Source organism: Symphalangus syndactylus, chromosome 3 (genome assembly GCF_028878055.3).
Source record: "Symphalangus syndactylus isolate Jambi chromosome 3, NHGRI_mSymSyn1-v2.1_pri, whole genome shotgun sequence".
NCBI lineage: Eukaryota > Metazoa > Chordata > Mammalia > Primates > Hylobatidae > Symphalangus > Symphalangus syndactylus.
The window spans coordinates 48,783,819-48,807,206 of record NC_072425.2 but is presented as its reverse complement, the minus strand read 5'-3'; the positions used below and the strand labels follow the sequence as shown (position 1 = coordinate 48,807,206).

Sequence of the window (23,388 nt, the reverse complement as noted above, 5' to 3'; positions counted from 1 at the left end):
GTATTCTTCAGTAGAACAGAAATCATCAGTCTTGGGCTTTTCCTTTAAAAGCATGTTGCTAAAATATATGTAGAACCTCGTAACTTTTGAGAACACTGCCTTGAAGATGCTTGTTTTTGAAAAGATTTTCCACTGCCAAGAAATTCCAAGGAGCTCAACTCCTTTTGCTTTTCCTTTGCAACATGGGCTCCATTTTGCCAAGCTCATGAAGCCTAATCTGCAGGAATGACCCTCCAGTGTGCAAAATGAAAGAATTTCAATTAACAGGAACATTCTGTCTTGAACTCCTACAAAAATGGGTCAGTGTGCCAAGTATGATACATGATATGAATTGGATGCTAAGAGAAACTTGGCTGATTGATTCATACATGATTTTTTTTCTTTCTTTTTTTTTTTTTTTTGAGACAAGGTCTCATTCTGTCACCCAGGATGGAGTGCAGTGGCAGGAGCATAGCTCACCACAGCCTCAGACTCCTGAGTAGCTGGGACTACAGGTGTGCAGCACCACACCCAGCCATTTTTTTGTTTTTAAAGAGATGGAGTTCTTGCCATTTTGCCCAAGCTAGTTATTCCTACTTCTAATAATCTTTTCCTCTTCAGAATCTCTTCCTGCTCATCTGGTAGAAACAAACATGAGTTTCAGAGGTAAATCATTTCCTTTAACGCTATGAACCCCACGTACCGATTTTAACTTCTCTTTTACTATACTTATGGCTTTCTCAATACCCTCCTCTATTTAAATCCCTCTTCAAGTTATTCTTTATTTAGTAGATTGTAATGTCCTTGATTGGAGAAGCCTAGGTCTATAAAGCGTTTCATGACTATTAATGCTCTAATCATATGATTTTGTGGCACAGAAGTAGATATTGGGTCTAATTAGGCAAATTAACAGTGCATAAATTGTAAACTAGGTCATTGGTGGGCTGTTTAGGTCTGGGAAGAGATAATGCTCATTTAATTCACTCGAAGAGCCATTTATCAAATGCCTACTTTTGTGTCAGGAACTGGGCATGCTAAGAGTATTCTAATGAAATATGGAGGAGTTGACACCTTACTTGCTGTTTTGTTTTGTCCTTTTTAACTTGGTCAATGTTTTACTTGTATTACTCTCATAACATCTTCAATACCTTGTCTTGAATGTATTGATCTGTGTCTTTATCTCCCTCCCCTTCATTAGATTTTAAACACTTTCAAGAAAGGGACTTGGTCTTATTTATAGACCATGCATCCAAGTGCCTCACAGATAGATCCTTGAGAAATATTGTTAAACTGAACTGAACTGAGAGGTGAACACCTATGTTTTTGGTCTGCACTCGAGCTAGAGTCAAAACATAGAGGACTCTTGACTTCACATTCCCAGATGCTTTTCCCTCTATTTATAACTTTGATAGAATTTGTGACACAAATGCCTTTTGTGTCTGAAGAGTTTATTACTAATGGGACCACTCGCATGTTTAATATGGCAACATGTACGAGTGCCTATTTGGATAAGAGCTTGTTGAATTTTACTCTGACTCAGCAGATTGATTCTTTCACCGGCTCCTCTAAATGTGGCCCAAAGTTGTGGGTGGCAAAAATGCAGCCTGTGGACCACCTGTGTTCTCTAGGCTGTATTTGAAACAGGTAGAGTTCTTGAATTCCAGATGTAATCCAGGCTTCCAGCACAGCTTGCCTGAGAAGAGCCGTGCCTAGGAGACCCTGAGCCAGTGATGGGGCTGGTACCTGAAAATGCATTGTCCACCCTTTCCCCACTCACAGTCCTTAGCCTTCAACCAAATTCTGAAGTTTTGGTCTGCTTTTAATTGAGTACTTAGGAATTCACAAGAAATCTTTGCACACACTTTTCTATTTCCCACTATTTTCTCCAACTTGATTCTATATGTCAGCTTTCTCCCTTGTGCCTTCCTCTCTTCATTCCAATCTTCTCCTCTTCCATGGCTAGAATGCCAGAAAACCCTAACACCCTGGCTGGGCCATTTTGCTGAAGTCTTGCATCAAAGACATATAACTCTGTGATGTAAATTAAAGTCAAGTGTACGAATGTGATTGTATTATAAAATGGATATGACAAGCACAAGATTAAGACCAGTCAACCTTGTGGATGATAAATATGTGGATCTGTGTTGTCAATTCCTCCCCCTGTCCCATGGTATGCAAGCCCCCCTCATCCTGGAGCTCTTTCCCATTGAGCCTGGGCATGACTACAGCATCCTCTTCAGCACTGAGTTTCAAGTGTCTATGACCTTCTATCAGAGGTGGCCACAATTTGGAAGCTTTCTTTAAAACCCTCTTTCGCATTCCTTCTCCTCTTAGGAGACAAGAACTATTTTCTAAAGGAGAGGTTTCTTCAAGTGTGGTTTCTAGATCAGCAGCATAAGCATTACCTGGGAACTTGTTAGAAATGTAAATTCTTGGGTTGGGTGCGGTGGCTCATGCCTGTAATCCCAGCACTTTGGGAGGCCAAGGTGGGTGGATCACGAGGTCAAGAGATCGAGACCATCCTGGCCAACATGGTGAAACCCTGTCTCTACTAAAATACAAAAATTAGCTGGGCTTGGTGGCACATGCCTGTAGTCCCAGCTACTCAGGAGGCTGAGGCAGGAGAATTGCTTGAACCCGGGAGGCAGAGCTTGCAGTGAGCCGAGACTGCGCCACTGCCCTCCAGCCTGACAGAGCAAGACTCCATCTAAAAAAAAAAAAAGAAAAAAAAAAAAAGAAAGAAAAAAGAACTGGCTCCAGCTCAGACCTATAGAGTCAGAAACTCTGGGAATAGGACCCAGCAATCTCTCTCTCTCTCCGTTTGTGTGCGTGTGTGTGTTCATTGTGGTAAAATATACATAATATAAAATTTACCCTTTGAACCACTTGTAAGTGTACAATTTAGTGGTTTTACATATATTCATGATATTGCGCAACCATCACTGCTACTCATTTCCAGAGCTTTTTTATCATCCCAAACAGAAACTCTATACCCATTCAGCAATAGCTTCCCATTCCCCCAACCCCATCCCTAGTCCCTGGTAACACCTCTATTCTACTTTTTGTCTTTGTGAATTTGTCTGTTTGTTCTAGGTACCTCACATAAGTGGAATCATACAATATTTGTCTTTTTGTATCTGTTTTTTTTTCATTTAGTATGTTTTTCAGGCTCATCTAGGTTGAAACATGTATCTAAATTTCACTCTTTTTCGAGGCTGAATAATATTCCATTCTATGTATATACCATATTTTGTTTAGCCGTTGATCTGTTGATGGCCACTGGAGTTGTTTCAACCTTTTGGCTATCATGAATTATGCTGCTATAAACATTGTACAAACATCTCTTTGAGTCCCTGCTTTCAATTCTTTTGAGTATAAACTGAGAATGGGGATTGATGGATCACAGGATAATTCTCTGTTAGCTTTTTGAGGAGCTGCCAATCTGCTTTCCACAGCAGCAGCACCATTTCACATTCCTACCAGCAAGACACAAGTGTTCCAATGTCTCCACATCCTTGCCAACATTTGCTGTTTTCTACTTTTTTGATAGCAGCCATCCTAATGGATGTGAAGTTACATCCTATTGTGGTTTTGATTTGCACTTTCCTAATGGTATTGAGCTTCTTTTCCTATGTTTCTTGGTCATTTGTATATATTCTTTGAAGAAATATCTGTTAAAGTCGTCTTTTTTTTTTTTTTTTTTTTTTTTGAGATGGAGTCTCGCTCTGTCACCCAGGCTGGAGTACAATGGTGTCATCTTGGCTCACTGCAACCTCCACCTCCCGGGTTCAAGCAATTCTCCTGCCTCAGCCTCCAGAGTAGCTGACACTACAGGCACGGGCCACCATATCTGGCTAATTTTGTATTTTTAGTAGAGCTGGGGTTTCACTATATTGGCCAGGCTGGTCTCAAACTCCTGAGCTCAAGTGATCCAATGGCCTCAGCTTCCCAAAGCACTGGGATTACAGCTGTAAGCCACCATACCCAACCAAGTTATCCCATTTTTGAATTGGATTGTTTGTCTTTTTCTGTTGAGTTGTAGGAGTTCTTCATATATTTTTGGATACTAATCTCTTATCAGATAGATGATCTGCAATTTTTTTTCCCACTTTGTGAGTTATTTTTTTCACTGTCTTTATAGTAACTTTTTTTTTTTTTTTTTTTTGAGACAGTGGCTTGCTCTGTCACCCAGGCTGGAGTGCAATGGCCTGATCTTGGCTCACTGCAACCTCCGCCCCCAGGTTTAAGCGATTCTCCTGCCTCAGCCTCCCAAGTAGCTGGGATTACAGGCACCTGCCACCACGCCCGGCTAATTTTTTGTATTTTTAGTAGAGATAGGGTTCCACCATGTTGGCCAGGCTGGTCTCAAACTCCTGACCTCAGGTGATCCACCCGCCTCGGCCTCCCAAAATGCTGGTATTACAGACGTGAGCCACCACGCCTGGCCTGTAGTGACTTTTGATAGGCAAAGGTTTTAATTTTGATTAAGTCCAACTTATCTATTTTTTATTTTGTTGCCTGTGCTTCTGGTGTCATATCCAAGGAATTATTGCCAAGTCCAATGTCATGAAGATTTCCCCCATGTCTTCCTCTAAGAGTTTTACAGTTTATGCTCTTACATTTAGGTTCTTGATTCATTTTGAGTTAATTTTTATATATGATATAAGGTTAAAAGTCCAACTTCATTCTTTTGCATATGGATATCTAGTTTTCTCACCACCATTTGTTGAAAAGACTGACCTTTCTCCATTGAATGATTTTGGCACCCTTGTCTCAGTCTGTGTTTTAACTAGCATCCAGGTAATTCTGATGCTGTTTTGCGTGTGTTTTATCCTTTATCTTATACTTAGCCAGTCTAAGTTTGAGAGGGTCATAATCAAATGGTTTTCCCAATGCACAGTTTCCCAATGCCTTTATCCCAAGATAAAGGCATTTTATCTTGAAATTATAACCACTCTCACTTCAATATTCTAATGGAAATCCTAGACTCTGACAGTGCTCATATCGAAAAGGAAAATAATCAACTTAATCCATTCTTGGTATAACCAGTAAGTGATCCCCTGAGTTTCTCTCATGGCCCTGTGATAATTAACCACCAAAGAACACTGATGACATTCAGCTTATTGCACTCTAGAAATAAAGTTTTCTAACAGATACTCTTAAAAAGCTTTATATATACTCTTTGAAATTTTTTTTACCAAACTTAAGTTTAAACTTGTTTATGGTAAGCAAGGTTCACCTCAAGTTTAGTGCTGTGAGTTAATAAAAATAAAATTGAAAAGCTCAGCTCAATTTTGTATTAAAACCTGATTAGAACCACACTAAATTGGTACTTAGCTTTTGTGTATTAATTTTAAAAAGAGTCTAACACGCCATAAACAAATCTACTTGTATAGTTAAAAGCTGGCTTGTGTATAGCCAAGCTCAATTAGCTACATCTAAGCAGGGCATCTACATGCATGCCCAAGCTTTGTAGCAATACCCAGAAATTTATCTTCCACATGGTCCTGGGAGAGAAAGAGTTAATTAAAGCTGCCAAACATTTCAAAATTCAGTGACACAGACTGATTTCTACTTATTATTTAGATACCCAGGTTTACTTAACTGACAAATTGGACTTTATTTATTAGTTAGCTATATCTTTCAATGGTCAGTCATCATCCAATCTTGAAATAAATGTTAGTTGATTAAAGCAGTAATGGTTAAAACATTTAAACCACATGCTGTAGAGCTGAAAAATCAAGTCAATATGTGTAAAGGGAAGAATTATTAGAGGATTTATGAAATCTGGCCCGAACAAATTAATTCATCAGTTTAGCCAAAGGTCTGTCAATGAATTCAAGAACCTTTTCAAAAAGGGAAACATCTGTTGCAATTTAAGTTTCTGTTTATAAGTGAATGTGGTAGATTTTTCTTTCTGAAAAGGGATACAGTTTACACAAACAGATTTGAAAGTTAATTTGAAATTGCTCAATGTCTTTGAGAATCAGAGGGCAATCCTTAGGGGATTTGGACAATTACTGTCCTTTCCACCCCTTCTTGGTGATGGAAGGGAATTTGAACCTCACCAGGACTGCAAAATGTTCCAAGAAACCATGATGCCAACTGTCCAGGAACAGATTACTGTCTAGATAATAATGCAAAGTCTCTACCTAACTGTGTTGGATTTATTAAAATCATATACTTAACGGAAGATTTAAAGGTACTTCCAAGCATGTACTTATACATATACCATACACATACATATATTTTTGCTTTATACAATTACTTAGAATCTAACTTTTAAGTTAGAAGAAACTCCACTATATTTTGAGCTAGTAAGGCGAGTAATACACACATTTAATAGATAAGATAACTGAAGCTCAGAATCATTGCATGAATTTGTTCAAGATTGCACAGCTAGCAAGTGGCAAGACTTAAAATTGAACTAGTGTCATTTAACACAGACATTGTTTTTCCTGTTGGAACACACACCTAACCATTCCCGGCTGTATTTTCATAATAATGGGGGCTCATCAGGGTCATCGACCTTTGCTACTCAATCTGTAATAGTGGATCAGCATCATCAGTGTTTCCTCAGAGCTTGTTAAAATGCAGAATCTCAGGCCCTACCCCAGACCTAATGAATTAAAATATGCTTTCTGACAAGATCCCTAGGTACATGTTATTGTTTGAGACGTCTGTTTTAGAACTCGCTTTGGGAAACCTGTGCTAGAATTTATTGTAATGCTGAAAAAGACCAGCTGAAACTCTTAAGATTTGATTTCAACATTCAAAAAATAATTTTCTATAATTCAATATAGTTCGAAGATGCATAATGATTTTTGTAGGTTTTGCTTCAGCTTTATCAAAGATAGAAGATCCACTAATTATTATGGGTTTGAAATTAAATTTTTAATTTTTTTGTTTGTTTTTGAGATGGAGTCTTGCTTTGTCGCCAGGCTGGAGTGCAGTGGTGCTATCTCGGCTCATTGCAACCTCAGCCTCCCTGGTTCAAGCGATTCTCCTGCCTCAGCCTCCCGAGTAGCTGGGACTACAGGCGTGTGCCACCACGCCCAGCTAATTTTTGTATTTTTAGTACAGACGGGGTTTCACCATGTTGGCCAGGCTGGTCTCGATCTTCTGACCTCATGATCTGCACTCCCCAGCCTCCCAAAGTGCTGGGATTACAGGCGTGAGCCACTGCGCCCAGCCAAAGATATGTATTTTTATCAGCACAAAGATGTCAGAGGCATTTGAACCAGAGCAACTCCATCTTGAATAGGAGCTGTGTAAAACGAGGCTGAGACCTACTGGGCTGCATTCCAAGGAGGTTAAGGCATTCTAAGTCACAGGGTAAGATTAGGAGGTCGGCACAAGACACAGATCATAAAGATCTTGCTGATAAAACAGGTTGCAATAAAGAAGCTGGGTGCAGCTGCAGCAGCCCTCCTAGGTGCAGGACCTGGGCACCTCTGCAGCCTGCATCTTCTGGGGACCTGGGAAGGCCCACACTCCCCCCCAACACATGCCCCTCTACCCCCACTCCCCACCCCCATCCCTGCAGGCTTGGGGGTGCCTGCAACCAGTGCCTGGCCTCTCTCCTCTCCCAGTGCCTGCCCTGATCTCAGAGGGGGATTGAGGCGGGGCCCCAGGACCATGAATGGCAGCAGAAGGCAGACAGATTCATGGGCGGAAGTGGGTGGTCCCCAGTAAGGCCCCTCCTTCAGGCCAGGGAGGGCCTGTAGGCTGGGGGCCTGGCTGCCAGTCAGTCCCAAGGACCAGGGCGGGGACTCATGATGCCTCTTCCGGGCTGCCTGTGGCCACCCACCAACCAATTAGCATGCACTTCCTCCCCTCTGAAGGCCATAAAAGCCCCCAGCTCAGCCAGAGCAGAACAAAGGATGGAGAGGCCACCAGATGACCAGTTGCAGAGAGGAATTACCCTCTCTGCTGACAAGACAACCTGCTGGCAGAGAGGAGCTATCCTCTCTGCTGAGAGCTTCAGAGACCTGCAGCGATGTCCAAATGACCTGTCTGTGCAGAGGAGCCACCCTCTCCAGGGCCTCCTCTCTGCCGAGAGCTGAACACTCCACTAGACAACCTGCTTACAGAGAGGAGCTACCCATTGTGGGATTCCTCTGAGCTGTTGCAACACTCAATAAAACTCCTCTTCATATTGTTTATCTTCCACTTGTCTGCACACCTCACTCTTCCTGGATCCAGGACAAGAACTCGGGCAAAGGCCCTGCCAGCATGGAGGTTTCCAGCCAGAAAAGCAACACCCCAAAGATCCCGTCACACCACCAGCTCCAGTTCTGTGATGGTTTATAAAATGCCATGGCAACGTCAGAAAGTTACCCTATATGGTCTAAAAGAGGGGAAGCATGCATAATCCACCCTTTATTTAGCATATCATCAAAGAATAACCATAAAAATGGGCAACCACCAGCCCTCGGGCTGCTCTGCCTATGGAGTAGTTATTCTTGTATTCCTTTACTTTCTTAATAAACTTCCTTTCACTTTACTCTATGGATTCGCCTGGAATTCTTTCTTGCACAAAATCCAAGAACTCTCTCTTGGGGTCTGGATCAGGACCCTTTTCCCGTAACAAAGGTAGAAGACAGCTTCTATTATCAAAAGGCCTTTATCAGGCTGTGGCTTCATAATAACCAGCCCTCAATGTCAGGAGTTGATGACAGTCACTCAATATTAAATTTTGGTTTGGGGGTCTTTGTGAACTGCAAATTCTGACTGGCTTTTAGAAAAAAAAAATTGTAGCCATGACAAAAAGTATTCAATTCCTATCTCTGATCTTTTCTGTTCAATAAAACTCCATAGAATTAAAACTTGAAATTCTCTAATTGTGCCTGTGATGTACTTAAGCATAGCAGAGCCTCCACTGGAGACAGGACTGTACTCACCATGAGACCTGGCCACACTCAGACCTGTCAGGAGACCTGGCTGGGCTCCTAAGTGTCTATGCACATGAGAATCCAGGAGCTTTGGGGGGTCTGGCTTTCAACAGCAAATTACAAGGCATACTAACAGGCAAGAATTACACTTTGAAGAGACAGAATAAGCATCCAAATCAATTCAGGTATGGCAGGAATGTTAGAGTTACCAGACTGGAAATTCAAAACAACTGTGATAAATATGCTAAGGGCTCCAGTGAAAAAACTCAATAACATGCAAAAATCGATGTGTGATGTAAGCAGAAAGATAGGAATTCTAGGAAATAATAAAAATACTACAAATCAGAAACACTGTAACAGAAATGAATACTTTTGATGGACTCATTACTCATGAGCCCATCATCCTGGATAGATGACGAAAGAATTTCTGGTCTTGAGGATTTGTCAGTAGAAACTTCCAAAATTGAGAATTCATAGGAAAAGGACAAAAACAAAAAACAAACAAAACCCCAGAATATCTAAGAACTGTATGTAACATTGGCATAATGGAAACAAGAAAGAGAGAAAGGTACAGAAGAAATAGTGGTGGCAATAACGACTGAGAATTTCCCTAAATTAATATCAGATACCAAGCAGAGATCCAGAAAGCTCAGAGAACACCAAGCAGGATTAATGCCAAAAAACCACACCTAGCTATATCATATTCAAACTGCAGAAAATGAAGATAAAACAAAAAAATTTGAAAGAAGCCAGAGGAGGAAAAACACCTTATCTATAGAGGAACAAGGATAAGAATTATGTCATAATCTCCTCAGAAACTATGCAAGCAAGAAGAGAGTAGAGTGAAATATTTGATGTGTTGAGAGAAAATAGCCACCAACAGGCCGGGCACGGTGGCTCATGCCTGTAATCCCAGCACTTTGGGAGGCTGAGGCGGGCGGATCACGAGGTCAGGAGATCGAGACCCTCCTGGCTAGCACGGTGAAACCCCGTCTCTACCAAAAATACAAAAAATTAGCCGGGCGTGGTGGCGGGCGCCTGTAGTCCCAGCTACTCGGGAGGCTGAGGCAGGAGAATGGCGTGAACCCGGGAGGTGGAGCTTGCAGTGAGCCGAGATCGCGCCACTGCACTCCAGCCTGGGGGACAGAGCAAGACTCCGTCTCAAGAAAAAAAAAAATAGCCACCAACCTAGAGCTCTCTACTCTGCAAAACTGTTCTTCAAAAGTGAAGAAGAAATACAGACTTTCTCAGACAAACAAAAATTGAGGAAATTTATTGCCAACAGTCTCGCCTCGCAAGAAATATTACAGGAAGTTCTTCAGAGAGAGGGACCATGCTACAGGTCAGAAACTGGGATCTGTAGAAAGAAGAGTATTGGAGAAGGAAAAAGTGAAGCAAAATTTTAAACACTTAGTTTTCTTATTCTTAATTGATCTAACAGAAAACAGTTTCTTCAAAATAATAGTAGCAACAATGCATTTGATTATGTATGCTTACATATATGTATATGAATACATGTATGTGTATATGCTTATGGATAAGTGAAATGAATGACAACAATAATACAAGGGACAGGAGGGAAGAATAAGATTTTTTTTGTTGTAAAGTACTTGTACTACTTATGAAGGGATATAGCGTTATTTGAAAGGTGACTTAGATTAGCTGTAAATGTATAATGCAAACTCTAAGGCAACTACTAAAAAAAGCAACAAAAAAAGTATCTTAAGAAAGGAGAGAAAATGGAATAATCTAAAATTATCCATTATGACCTCCAAAGGCAGAAAAGGAATGGAATTCAAAAATAAAAACAAAAAACAAAGGCAACTGATAGAAAACAGTAATAAATATGGCAGATATTAATCCAACTATATCAATAATTACTTTAAATGTCAATGGTTAAATGTACCAACTAGAAGACAGATTGTCAGAGTACATCAAAAAATAAGACCCAGCTATGTTCTCTACAAGAAACCCACGTTAAATATAAAGACACATATATTAAAAGTAAATGGATGGAGAAAGATACACTGTGCCAACCCTAATAGAAAGAAAGCAGGAATAATGATATTAACTTCAGAAAAAGAAGAGTTCAGAGCACAGGAGTTGTTAGGGATTTTGGAAGGGCATTTCATAATGAAAGGGGTCAATTTGGGTGATAACAATGTGTCAATAAAGGTTTATCAATCATAACAAATGTAGTACTCTGTAGGGGGATGTTGATAGTGGCGGAGGCTGTACGTTTGTGGAGCCAGGGAGTTGATAGAAACTCTGTACTTTCTGATTAATTTTGCTGTGAACCTATAACTGCTCTATAAAATATATATATATATATTTTTTGAGACGAAGTCTTGCTCTGTTGCCCAGGCTAGAGTGCAGTGGTGCAATAATCTCGGCTCACTGCAACCTCCGCCTTCCGGGTTCATGCCATTCTCCTGCCTCAGGCTCCCAAGTAGCTGGGACTACAGGCGCTCACCACCACGCCTGGCTAATTTTTTGTATTTTTAGTAGAGACGGGGTTTCACTGTGTTAGCCAGGATGGTCTCGATCTCCTGACCTTGTGATCTGCCCACCTCAGCCTCCCAAAGTGTTGGGATTACAGGCGTGAGCCACCGCGCCCGACCTATAAAGTCTGTTTTTTTTAAGTGCACATGCCCATGAAATGACATATTTTGTAACAACCAAAGCAACAGAATGGAAATGGAAGCATTTGCATATAATGGAATACTCCATAGCAATGAAAAAAAAAACAAACCACAGCTGCATGTAACAACATGGGTGTATCTCACACACATAAAAGACACAAGAGAGTACATATTGTATTGTTCCATTCACATAAAGTTTAAGAACAGGTGAAATGAATCCCTGGTGATAGAAATCAGGATCATGATTACCTTTATGTGGAAGGAGGTTAGGGTTAGGAGGAAGCATGATAGAATCTTCTGGGATGCTTAAAATGTTCAATATTTCGCTCCAGATGGTGGTTACACAGGTGGATTCATATCCAAAAATTCACCAAGCCGTATACACTTAAGTTTTGTGCACTTTGCTGCACAGCATAGTCTTTCCCTCAGCTTGTCTTTCAGCCTAGTCCTCATCTCTAATTTTAAAACGAAATCAACAGCCACGTCACAAAATAGAATTCACTCGAAAAATATGCTTTATTTTTTTAAACTGAAATCCCAATTGTCCATAAGCAACTTTGCCATGAAATACAAATGGAGGGTTTCAAATTATTTACTGGCCAGAGTATCAAGCCATTTAGCACGCCCTTGAGAGAAGAGGTATGTTCTGGCAGAGAATCAGAGAATCAGAGAATCATGAGCCTGAATGTACACCAAGGAGGCATGACCAGAAATGAAAAGACAGGAAGGGACAGAGATTGGAGAGGATGATTTGGTCCAGGGAAGGTTGTTAGAAATTTCTTTCACTTCACAGGCTTGCAGAAGACCTGGGTCTCAACTTCCAGCAAATCGAGATGGAGAATTTTTTAAAACCATAATTAGGTACTTTAAAGAAATCTTCAAGGTTTGCTTTAGTTATTGGCATAATTTCCTCTATTCTCTGGGTTGCTGCAGTAGTGAGGATCTGCAAACAAAAAGGCATTCTTCATGGAAACAAGGAGAAAATAAACGGTCCTTGTTTATATCGGCACTATTTTTTTTCCTCTCTGACTTATTCATTCATGGATTTCTCCAACTGTCTGAGTCTCTGGGAAAGAGTGTGTTTGCCCATTAATCAAGGAATACCTATTTCTCCCCTTCCTGCACTACTAATCAAGAGAAGCAACATTTTCAACTTCTGAGAAGTCCATTTTAGGTGTTCCTTGTATGACTCAGTTGACATGTTCACTGGTGACAGCAATCTTGCTATGACTAACCAGCTTCTACTTTTGACATCTTCTAGTAGAAGAAATGAGTTGCCATGTAGACATTTCCCTCCAGGTGGTCTTCACCTAGAGTATAACAATTAGCCAAGTCTATATTGGGAAACTTTCTTTCAAAGAGATCTGAATGTTGATGTATTATTGCAGAGTGTTTGCTGCCTCCAAGTTCTACCTCTCACAATGTCAGAAGATGATGACTTTCTGTGGCAATAAGGATTTTTACCAGGTCTTTATTTGGTGCCCAAGAATAATACTTTTCTTGTGTTTCAGATTTTCAAAAAAATACGAACATTCCTTCTAAGAAGCTGTTATCCAGCATCAGATCTCTGAATGCAGCTGACTGAAAAGTGGGCTTTTGCATGCAAGGTGGAAATCTATATTCAGTTGCAGGTAAATAGAAAGCTAAACTCCTTCCTGTTAGACTGCCATGCATGCCAGGTCTTCTCATCCTAACTGCCCTGAGGCACTCTGCATGTCACCCATGGTGGGTTTTGAAGCCCACTGGGATCATCTAGGACCTTGAGAAAGGGTTGGCTGTTACAGGAGCTCTAGTCTATAACATTGACAGACATTTCTTCTGCTCCATGTTTCATTTTCTTGTTTAACAGGTAGACCAATTTGCTACCAAGTTGGTTTCTCCAGCCTGGGCTGTGAAACAGCAGCATCCTTTGGGAAGCATTTTGCACTTACTGCAATATTCCAGCGATGCCAAGACACAATCTCAGTGAGCTCCACACTTACTCAGGTAAATTCAACTAATTCATGTGCTATGTTAGCTAAATGGAAAAATATTTATTCAACTATTCTGCTTACAAAGATTGTTAGATTTTATATTAAGTCAGAATTTCATCTGCCTCCTTTCTGACATTTGTGTAAAGGTTGGATGCCTATAACATTGAAAATAATTTATAATATACTGACCTCTACGAGCTTACAGTGGTATAGTGCTGTAAGCTAGTAACATCCTTATTTACCCTGAGAGGATGCAGGACAGTTAGAAACACAGATAATTGGTATTGTAAGACCAATCGCCTATGTCTTAAGAATAATTATCATTATTTGCCTGGCATTTTATTTAGGAATAGGCTAATGGCATTCTTTATAAAGAGTGCTATCTTATTCTTAAGTTTAGCTCTGTTTCTTTAATAAAGATAATTCCTTAAGATCCTTTTTTCAAAATTCTAAAAGGACCTGTCTTTTACTACAAAAACTTTCATAATTTTTATTTTTTCCAATGTTTTATTATGAACATTTTCTAACATATAGAAAATTCAGAAGAAAAATACAATGAACACTCATATCACTTAGACACCTACCATTTAGATTCAACAATTGTTAACATTTTGCCAGATAAGTGGGTGTGTGCACTTGTGTGTGTATGTTGTTTGCTGAACCTATATCAAAATAAGCAACAGACTTCATGATATTCTCCCCTAAATATTTCAGGGTCATCTCCTAAAAATAGGGCATTCCACTACATGATCACAATACTATTAACACATCCAAGAAAATTAGCAATTATCATAATATTATCTTATACCCAGATCATGTACAAATTTTCTCATTTGTTCCTCAGATATATATTTAAGCAATGTGTTGAATGGCTGGGTTTTGTTTTAAATCCAGGTTTATATATCGCATTTTGTTTCTGTATTTCTTTTAATCTCTTTTAACGCAACAGTGTTCTCAGTAGCACCCTCATGCCCCAACACATCTTCTTTTCTTTGGCATTGAATTTTTAAAGCATCCAGGACCGTTGTTTTGTATAATGTCTCAAATATGTTTATTTCTTCATAGTGTCCTATAGCTGGTTCATCTCCTGTGTATTTGTCATAAACTATAAGTTGAAGTCCTTTGGTTGCATCTTTAAATATTTGATCCTAGTTATAGCCACTTATGTTGGCTTTTCTATCATTGCATGTAAATAAGACTTGACCTTATTCAGTAAACTAAAGTCTTTCTGATTTTATAAAATATAGGTGCCTCTAAGTGAGACCTCTCTCCTGTACTTTATGACTTCTTAGTAAATGCATAGCACATATTTACCAGCTGAATCACACCATTCAGATTCAATCTCTCTGGATTCTTGTAAGTCATCCAAAATTTTTCATTTAGAATGTGGTGTACTACACTGAAAATTACTCTTTTCCTGCCAATATGCTGTTTTTTTTCCTTAGGATTATCTCTTTGGAGATTTTTAATTAAATATATTCTTTTCTACTGATAGGCAGTTAAAAGTCTGAAACTTTAAACATCTGGTTATCTACTTCTAGGGTAATAACATATTTTAGAAAAACCTATAAATTCATGCAATTTATAAAAATAACTAAATTCTTTAGTGTATCAACTAAGTGTGAGAGAAATCTGTATGCTAATTCTAGAATGTGCAATGAGTAACATGAAGTAGAACAATCTCTAGGCAAGTGTGAAATTTTTAATTAATCCAAGCTATAAATATCTGAAAAAATGATGTTTGAGGGTTTCAGAGTGATTGTAAATTAAACTAATTACAAATTGATTACCATTGATAAGTTGGTCCTTTAAATTCTTCTTAAGATAAAATGAAAACTGAATTTTTATTTGTGACTGATTTGACTATTTCTGTACAATATTTGCTTTAGGGAAACATTTTAGTGTTTTCAAAATTCACCTTTTAGCTGGATCCAGTGATACGTCTGACAAAATGACAGGCAATTTGGAAAGCGAACATGAAAATATCTGGGGAAGGGCAGTCCAGACTGAAGGAACAGCAAATACAATAAACCTAGAGACAAACACTTAACCAATACTTAGCAAAAAAAAAACAGGCCAGGAAAAATGTCTGAAAAACACTAGACCACCTACGTCCTCACTTGCTACAACTTGAATAGTCCTAAAAATATTCCCATGAATACTACATTTAAGAAGAATATTCAAGAAGAATAGTCCTTAAAAATATACTTGTGATAAATTGGGTAAATTTAGCAAATTGTTTTTAGGCAAATTGATGCTTTCCTAAGTTGACTTATAGAGGACTGGTTTTCAATCAATTGATTTCTGGCTAATTTACCTACCGCTGTGCCTGCTGCAGAACAGACATTTAGTAAATGTTTATTGAAAGAACGATAGGAAAAAGCTTGCATGTGAAACAAAATGCCAAGGATTGTATTGAGTATTGTATCTGAGAGCAATAACTTAACTGGAACCTAATTTGAGTTTGTGGCTTATCTGCCTTTCTGATATTTGATCCCATCCAAAAACCATCTGCAGGTTTTTTAACTGCAAAGCCTCACAAGACCTATCTCTGGCCCAGTTTATCTCCTGGTGCCTTCCTTTCATCTTCAAAGCAGGCCCCAGGAACTCAGCTTTCTTTCCTCTCCAGCAACTCAGCCATCCTTTCTATCCCTTCAGATTTTGTTTCATACCACTGCATAATCTCCCTCATTTTGCATTTTCTTCTACATCTGTAGATAAGCACAGAAACCTAAAAAATTTAAGGATCTTATTCCTGATCTCTGAAAATAAATAGGATAATGAAGTAGCCAATCTGGTAGAAGTGAGTAAGGTTATAGAATCCTTCCATAATTATCAAGTTATCTGTTACTTGTCCCTTTCAAGATGGTAAATGGATCTAGGAGGATGAGACTTTTGTGTGTCCTTTTTCTCTCCCCGCTAAATTATATGAATTAGTTTTATCTCTTTAGGATTTGCCAAAAAGCAAAGTGGTTATCATCACTGGTTAAACACATTGATATTTACTTATTTTAGCAAACATGAAAGCAATTATTACAAGAGGACTACAACAGTCATCAGAACTGGGTCCCAGCTGGTGGTGACCCCAGAAAATAGTCAGGGTACCACCTTGTGCCCACTCTTCCATACCTTTCCTGAATAGTCATCAGTGTTCTAGGTCTGGTATATGTTCCCTGAAAGGCAGCAAAGAAGGAGAGTACAGACTGTAGTGTCCCTGATAAGATCATATGTGGATCTCCCAATATCAATTTGGCTTGAATACAAGGACTACTTTCCTATTCCAAGGGCAAGGTAGAGGTACATTCCTAGGACATGGAATGGCAGATGTCTGACATATACCTTGCAGACCACTGCACTTCACTGGGGTGTTGCCCTTTGCATTTATTCCTGAGGGTGGAGTTCACTAAACCACTTTCCTTCTCACCCTATTTTTAGATACAATCAAGGTAGAATAATAGGTGTTTCCTAAACTCAAATTGGCAGTTTGCAGTTTCCAGGACATCAGCAATGAACGACACCCTTTTAGTGGACCCCGGCCCTTCCCCTTCACCCTAGGAATGATGAACATAGTTCAGGTCCTTACTAATCATCTGTGACCCAAGCACCATACTGAGCACAACGTGTAAATATCATGAAGACAGTGTTCAGGGGCAAGGCTTCAGTGTATGAGGGGCAGCAGAAGTGATGGGGGGAGGAGGAGTGGAGGACCAAGGCTGAGCCATTCCCCAGAGGGATCTTGTTACCAGGAATGTTGCCAAGGCAGGGGCTTTTGCAGCTGTGTAAAGCGCAGATTAGGAGCAAGATAGAAGCCTGTTGTGAAAACTGGGGCCCAAGATCAGGGCTGGACAACATCAAGCATCTTTGCTGCTAGAGTACCGAAGTGTTGAGTCACAGCAACTTAATCCCTCCTATTAATATCTGGTTTGATTCTAGAGACTGGGGTGAGGCTGAGTCCCCTATTGGCTGCCAGAATTTCAGCTGCAGGGAGACAAACTCCAGAAAATCTACAAGTTAGGCAAGAAGGATATGGGGAAACAGAGGTCAGTTTCCAGAGAATTAAACAACTGACATCAAAGACTTAAGGGCTGTTCCTGGTAAAGGAATCTTTACGTGTAGGAACTGGGCAAGGAGAAAAAGATAGTCCAGTTGCATTCACATTCTCACCTGAATGACAAGAGAAGGCAAGATAACCAAGTGGAACTTTTTTCATTCTGTTGCTTTCTAAATTTTCAAACTAAGTTTAAAGAACAATGAGACTAAGTCTGTAGGTCATGACAATCTGGCAACTTCAAGTTAGACCTCCATGATCATGAGTGTTTGCTGTCACCTGTCAATACCATGCCATTCTGAGATTGCCAGACCAGCCTTCTTCCCAGTCCTGGCACCCAGGGCTCTGGCTCAGCTCTTTAATACCTACTTCCCTGCAATGACCTGATGCAGGAACTGCTGGCCTTCCAGCTTGTCCAATGTCAGCCTAGCTCAAAACTGGGTCTTCATACCTACAGTCCAAAAAAGGTGTTGAACTTGCAAATCTAAGGGCATCAAAGGGCTGCAATATGTTGGAGTGGAAAGAGGAACAGAAATTTAATGAAGTTGCCAGAGAGCAACAAGAAACCAAGAACAGGCAGAGCTTAATTTTAGGCTCCAGGGATTTTCCCAGACTTATTTTCACTGTTTCTTAGGGCTCCAATTTTCTAAGTCCTTTATTCTTCAGTCAAATGGAAGTACAAGGAAATGTGAGAACTCTAGATGAGTCCCTGAAGTCATTGATACTAATCAAATGGCCCTGGCAGCTCAGATCAGCAGGCACTTTGGGAGCATCAGCAATGACTCCTGTGTCCTTGGGATGTCACTCTCCTGCTATAAAGTCTTCAGTGGATCTCTACTGCCTTGGAGTAATTGGACTCTCTAGCCTCACCTTTAAAATCTTCCAGGAACCCTTTCTCTCACAAATCCCCTTCAGGCAGCAAATACTCCAGCAAAACTTAATCACTGGTTTTTCACACTTGACATGAACTTTTTCCATTTTCTGACTTTTCTCAAAGTTTACCTTGTGTAGAATAATATTTTATCTAATGGACACATCTAAATATAACTATTCTTCAATGCCAGCTAAAAGCTTATCTTTTCCAGAATGCCTTCTTTCTGATTACACTAATCTCTGATCACACCTACATTTACTTGACTTATATTACTCAGTATGTTTTTACTACAAAGTAAATCTTGTGTCATCTTCCTCATTTACACTGCCCATTTATCAAATACAGATATTATATCTTATCAATATTTTCAATTGACCTCAGTGCCAGAGTTGAACTAATCATATTCCTCAGTTAATATCACTCGATCATTAGAGTTGAAGCAAAACACTTAATTTAGATAATTATTCCTTTTTCATCTCATTCTCTGTTACTGTTCCCTCTCCCATTCCCCTCTCTTTCCATAGACAACTGCTCTAATGAGTTTGAAGTCTAACACGTGTATACATACTCTTGCAAAATATAATAATATAGTCTACTGTATCTTATTAGATTTTGTTCTACTTATTTTTTTACTCAGCGCTGTGGTTTTGTTTTGTTTTTTGTTTTGTTTTATTGAGACAGGGTTTTGCTCTTGTCGCCCAGGCTGGAGTGCAACGGCATGATCTCGGCTCACTGCAACCTCCGCTTGGCGGGTTCAAGCAATTCTCCTGCCTAAGCCTCCTAGTAGCTGGGATTATAGGCACCCGCCACCATGCCTGGCTAATTTTCGTGTTTTTAGTACAGATGGGGTTTCACCATGTTGGCCAGGCTGGTCTCAAACTCCTGACCTCAGGTGATCCACCTGCCTTGGCCTCCCAAAGCGCTGTGTTTTTAAGATCTATTCATAATTGCTCTGTTGACACTTGGTTTGTTACTTCAAGCTGCCAAAGAATACTCAATATTATGCAGTCTGCACATTTTACTCACCCCTTCCTCCTGGAATGAACACCAAGATTTCCCCTAATCACTGGAAGCCACAAATAGATAATACATGACTCCTATGTGTGAAAACTTCTTTACAATATATATACCCAGGTAAGGGCTGGCTGGGTAATAAGGTGTATGCATGTTGAAATTGACTAAGTACTGAATTTGACTAGCTGTACCAGTCTACTCTCACTAGTAGTTCACTTAGGTTATTATTTTCCCACATCCTTGCAAATGCTTGGCCTTATCTGATTTTCTAATGCTTGTTTATCTCATGGATATCTAGTTGTAGTTTTTGAATTTGTTTAAATCACTCTTAACTGATTTTTAATACATTTGAGCATTCTTCATATATCCGTTAGCCATTTAGGTTTCTGCTTCTGCAAATTGCCTGTATATATTCTTTGTCTATTTTTCAATTAGTTTTCCTGACTCTTTATTATTGAATGATTTGCATATGTTTTCTTGTACATCCTAAATACAAGTTAGACCTTTTGGCTAAGATCAAGTGTAGTATCTGTTCTTATCAGTTTAAATACTAGTTAGCACATTGGTTTCGGTTTGGCTGTGGGGTCCTTCATTGAACAATTCTGATGAAGTCAAATTAACAATTCCTTATGTTTTGTTTCTGCTTTTGGTATCTTGCTTAAGAGTTCTTTCCCATACCAGTGTTATAAAGTTAACCTATAGTTTCTTCTGTAGCTTTATAGTTTTGCTATTCATATTTAGATGTTTAGTACATATACACATATATACATATATATTTTCACACACATATATACACACACACACCTCTATATGCATATGTATATATATGTATATGGTATGAGATATAAATCTGTATTTTCTCAATATGGTAAACTTATTTTCCCATTACCATAAACAGGTTTTTCTTTCCCCAAGGATTTGTGGTGTCATATTTATCGTATCTAAGACTTCCATCTGAGATCTCCGTTCTGTTCCATTTCTTCATTTACGTTTTTACACCAGTACCATATTATTGTCTGTGTTTTTTTTAAAAATTACTATAGCTTTGTTTTAATCTTAAGTTTTGGCAGAACAAATTCTTGCCCTTTAGTCTTATTTTTCAAAATTGATTTAACTATTTGTGGATCTTCATTCTTCTATATACGTTTTAAAATAAGTAAAGTCCTTAAAAACATCTAGCTACAGTTTCAATTGGCATGCTATAGATTTTTGAATCATTTGTCAGTGGAGGGTGTGGATACTTTTAGAATGTTAAATAATCTCATCTGTAAAGATAAACTATTTCTCCATTTATTTAGAACTTCACGTCTTGTAATAGGTTTTTAAAACTTTAACCATGGAGGTCTTTCACATTCTTTCAAAAGTTTACTGACATGTTATAGTTGTTTTAACTGCTGTGTATAGCAGCTTATTTCCTAATTATGTTTTCTATATAGTCATTGCTGCTGCAAAGAAATGTTATTGACTTTTTAAAACTGATCTTGTATCCAGCAACTGTGCTGAACTTCTTGATTTGTTTTACCTTCTTGACCTGTTATAATATCTATGTGTAATACTACTCTTTGCCTTTAGAAGATATTTTTGGCTTGAAGTCTTTTGATAGATTTAAGAACAAGATTGGTACTCTGGCCTTTTTTATTGTTTATATTTCTTTTGCATATGTTTTTAGTGCTTTTAATGTCTACCTTTCTATGTCTGTTTGTTTTAAAGTGTAAGAATGTCTTATACTTAGCGCTTTGTTTTGTAATCCAATATGAGTGCCATTTACTATAATTACTGTTATATCAGGATTTATTTTTTCATTTTATATTTCCTTTTACTATGTGGCTTCTTCTTCCTCTTCCTAGTTCATCTTGTGTTCTTCCAAATAAACAAAAATTATTTCTGCTACTTTAAGATTTATATTCTAATTTATTTTTCTAGTAAGTTATCCCTAAGTTGTCATTTTTGACTGGGGCTTATTTCACTTAACATAATGTCTTAAAGTTTCATCCATGTTGTAGTATGTACCAGAATTTCATTCTTTTTAAAGGCTGAATAATATTTCATTGTATGTATATACCATATTTTGTCTGCATTCATCTATCAGTGGACACTTGAGTTGCTTCCACTTTTGGCTATTGTGATAATGTTGCTATTACAATAGCAACAACACTGCTCTATGTCTGTCTTTCTGTCTTTCAGTATCACACTATTTTGATTACTGTAGCTTTGAAATAAGAAAGTGTATGACCTTCAACTTTGTTATTTTACAAGATTGAGTTGGCTATATGAAGTCTCTTGAGATTCTGTATGAATTTCAGAATGGATTTTTTATTTCTACAAAAAAGCATTGGAATATCAATAGGGATTGCACTGAATCTGTAGAATGCTTTGGGTAGCAGTGACATCTTAACAATGTTGAGTCTTCCAATTCATGAACACTGGTTTTTTCCCCCATTTATTTGTGTCTTCTTTAGTATCTTTCAGCAGTATTTTGTAGTTTTTAGTGTACAAGTCTTTCAACTCCTTAGTTGTATTAATTCCTAAGTGGTTTTTGTTGTTGTTTTTGGCTAGAAGAGATGCTATTGTAAGTTGAAATATTTTCTTAATTTCCTTTTTGGATTATTCATTGCTAATGTTTAGAAAAGCAATGATTTTTGCATGTCAATTTTGTGATTTTGCAACTTTCTCAAATCAGTTTATTAGCTCTAACGGATTTGTTTGTGTAAAGTCTTTAGGGTTTTCTACATATAAAATGATGTCATCTGTGAACAGAGACAATGTTACTCCTTTTCCAATTGCGATGCCTTTAATTTTTCTTTCTTACTTAACTGCACTGACTATGAATTCTAGTACTATGCTGAATAGAAGTGGCAAAACAGCATCTTTGCCTTATTCCTGGTCTTCAAGGAAAAGCTTTCAGTCTTTCACCATTGCGTATGATGTTTGAGCTGCGGGTTGTTCATATATGGCTTTTATTATGTTGTGGTAATTTCCTTCTAGTCCTAGTTTGTTGATTTTTTTTTTCTAATCATGAAAGGGTATTGAACTATGTCAAATGCTTTCTCTGTATCAATTGAGATGATTATGTGTTTTTATTTCCTTTACTTGTTAATGTGGTGCACTACATTGATTTTTGTGTATTGAGCCATCCTTGTATTCCAGTAATAAATCCCACCTGGTCATGGTGTGTAATCCGTTTAATATACTCTTGAATTTGGCTTGCTAGTATTTTGTTGAGTATTTTGCCTCAATAATCTTAAGGGATATTCGTTTTCTTTTCTGGTAGCATATTTCTCTGGCTTTGATATCAATTAATGCTGAACTTACAGACTTAGATAAGAACTGCTCACTCTTCTTTATTTTTTTGGAAGAGTTTGAGAAGGACTGGCATTAATCTTTCTTTGAATGTCTGGTAGAATTCACCAGTGAAGACACCTGCTCCAAGGCTTTTCTTTGTTAGAAGTTTTTTTATTATTAATTCAATTGCCTTACTCATTAAAAAGATCTACTCAGATTTTATATTTCTTTATAATTTAGTTTTGGTAGGTTGTGTGTTTCTAGGAATTTGTCAGTTTCATCTAGGTTATCTAATTTGTTGATATACAATTGTTCGTGATACTGTCATAATTTTTTATTTCTATAAAATCAGCAATTTTTTATTTTTATTTCAATCACTTGAGTCATCTCTATTTTTTTTAGTCAATCTAGCTAAAAGTTTGTCAATTTTGTTGAGCTTTTAAAAGAACCAACTCTCAGTTTTGCTGATTTTCTCTATTATTTTTCTATTCTCCATGTCTATTCTAATCGTTATTTTTTTCCCTTTGCTAGGCTTGGGTTTAGTTTGTACTTGTTTTTCTAGTTCCATAAGGTAGAAAGTTAGAGCACTGATTTGAGAACTTTCTTCTTTTTTAATGTAAGCATTTACAGCTATAATTTTCCTTCTTCTCACTACATTCACTGCATCCTGTTAAGTTTTAGT

General features: G+C 38.3%; 1 protein-coding gene and 1 long non-coding RNA gene across 7 annotated transcripts in view; one reads left to right on the top strand and one right to left on the bottom strand.

Moving 5' to 3' along the window:
• LOC134736295 (uncharacterized) overlaps nt 1–23,388 on the bottom strand; it is a 67,978-nt gene that overhangs the window by 32,998 nt on the left and 11,592 nt on the right. The gene's annotated exons all lie outside the window — the stretch shown is intronic.
• ERCC6L2 (ERCC excision repair 6 like 2) overlaps nt 12,781–23,388 on the top strand; it is a 183,474-nt gene continuing 172,866 nt past the window's right edge. For 2 of the 5 annotated variants that reach the window (XM_063636886.1, XM_063636883.1), the window contains exons 1-3: nt 12,781–12,938; nt 13,027–13,146; nt 13,365–13,501. In XM_063636886.1, coding sequence (XP_063492956.1) covers nt 13,462–13,501 — 40 coding nt within the window. In that variant the 5' untranslated portion in view covers nt 12,781–12,938; nt 13,027–13,146; nt 13,365–13,461. Of the gene's footprint in view, nt 13,502–23,388 lie in introns of all 5 variants that reach the window. The other 3 variants (XM_063636885.1, XM_063636882.1, XM_055271816.2) reach the window with 3 other exon arrangements.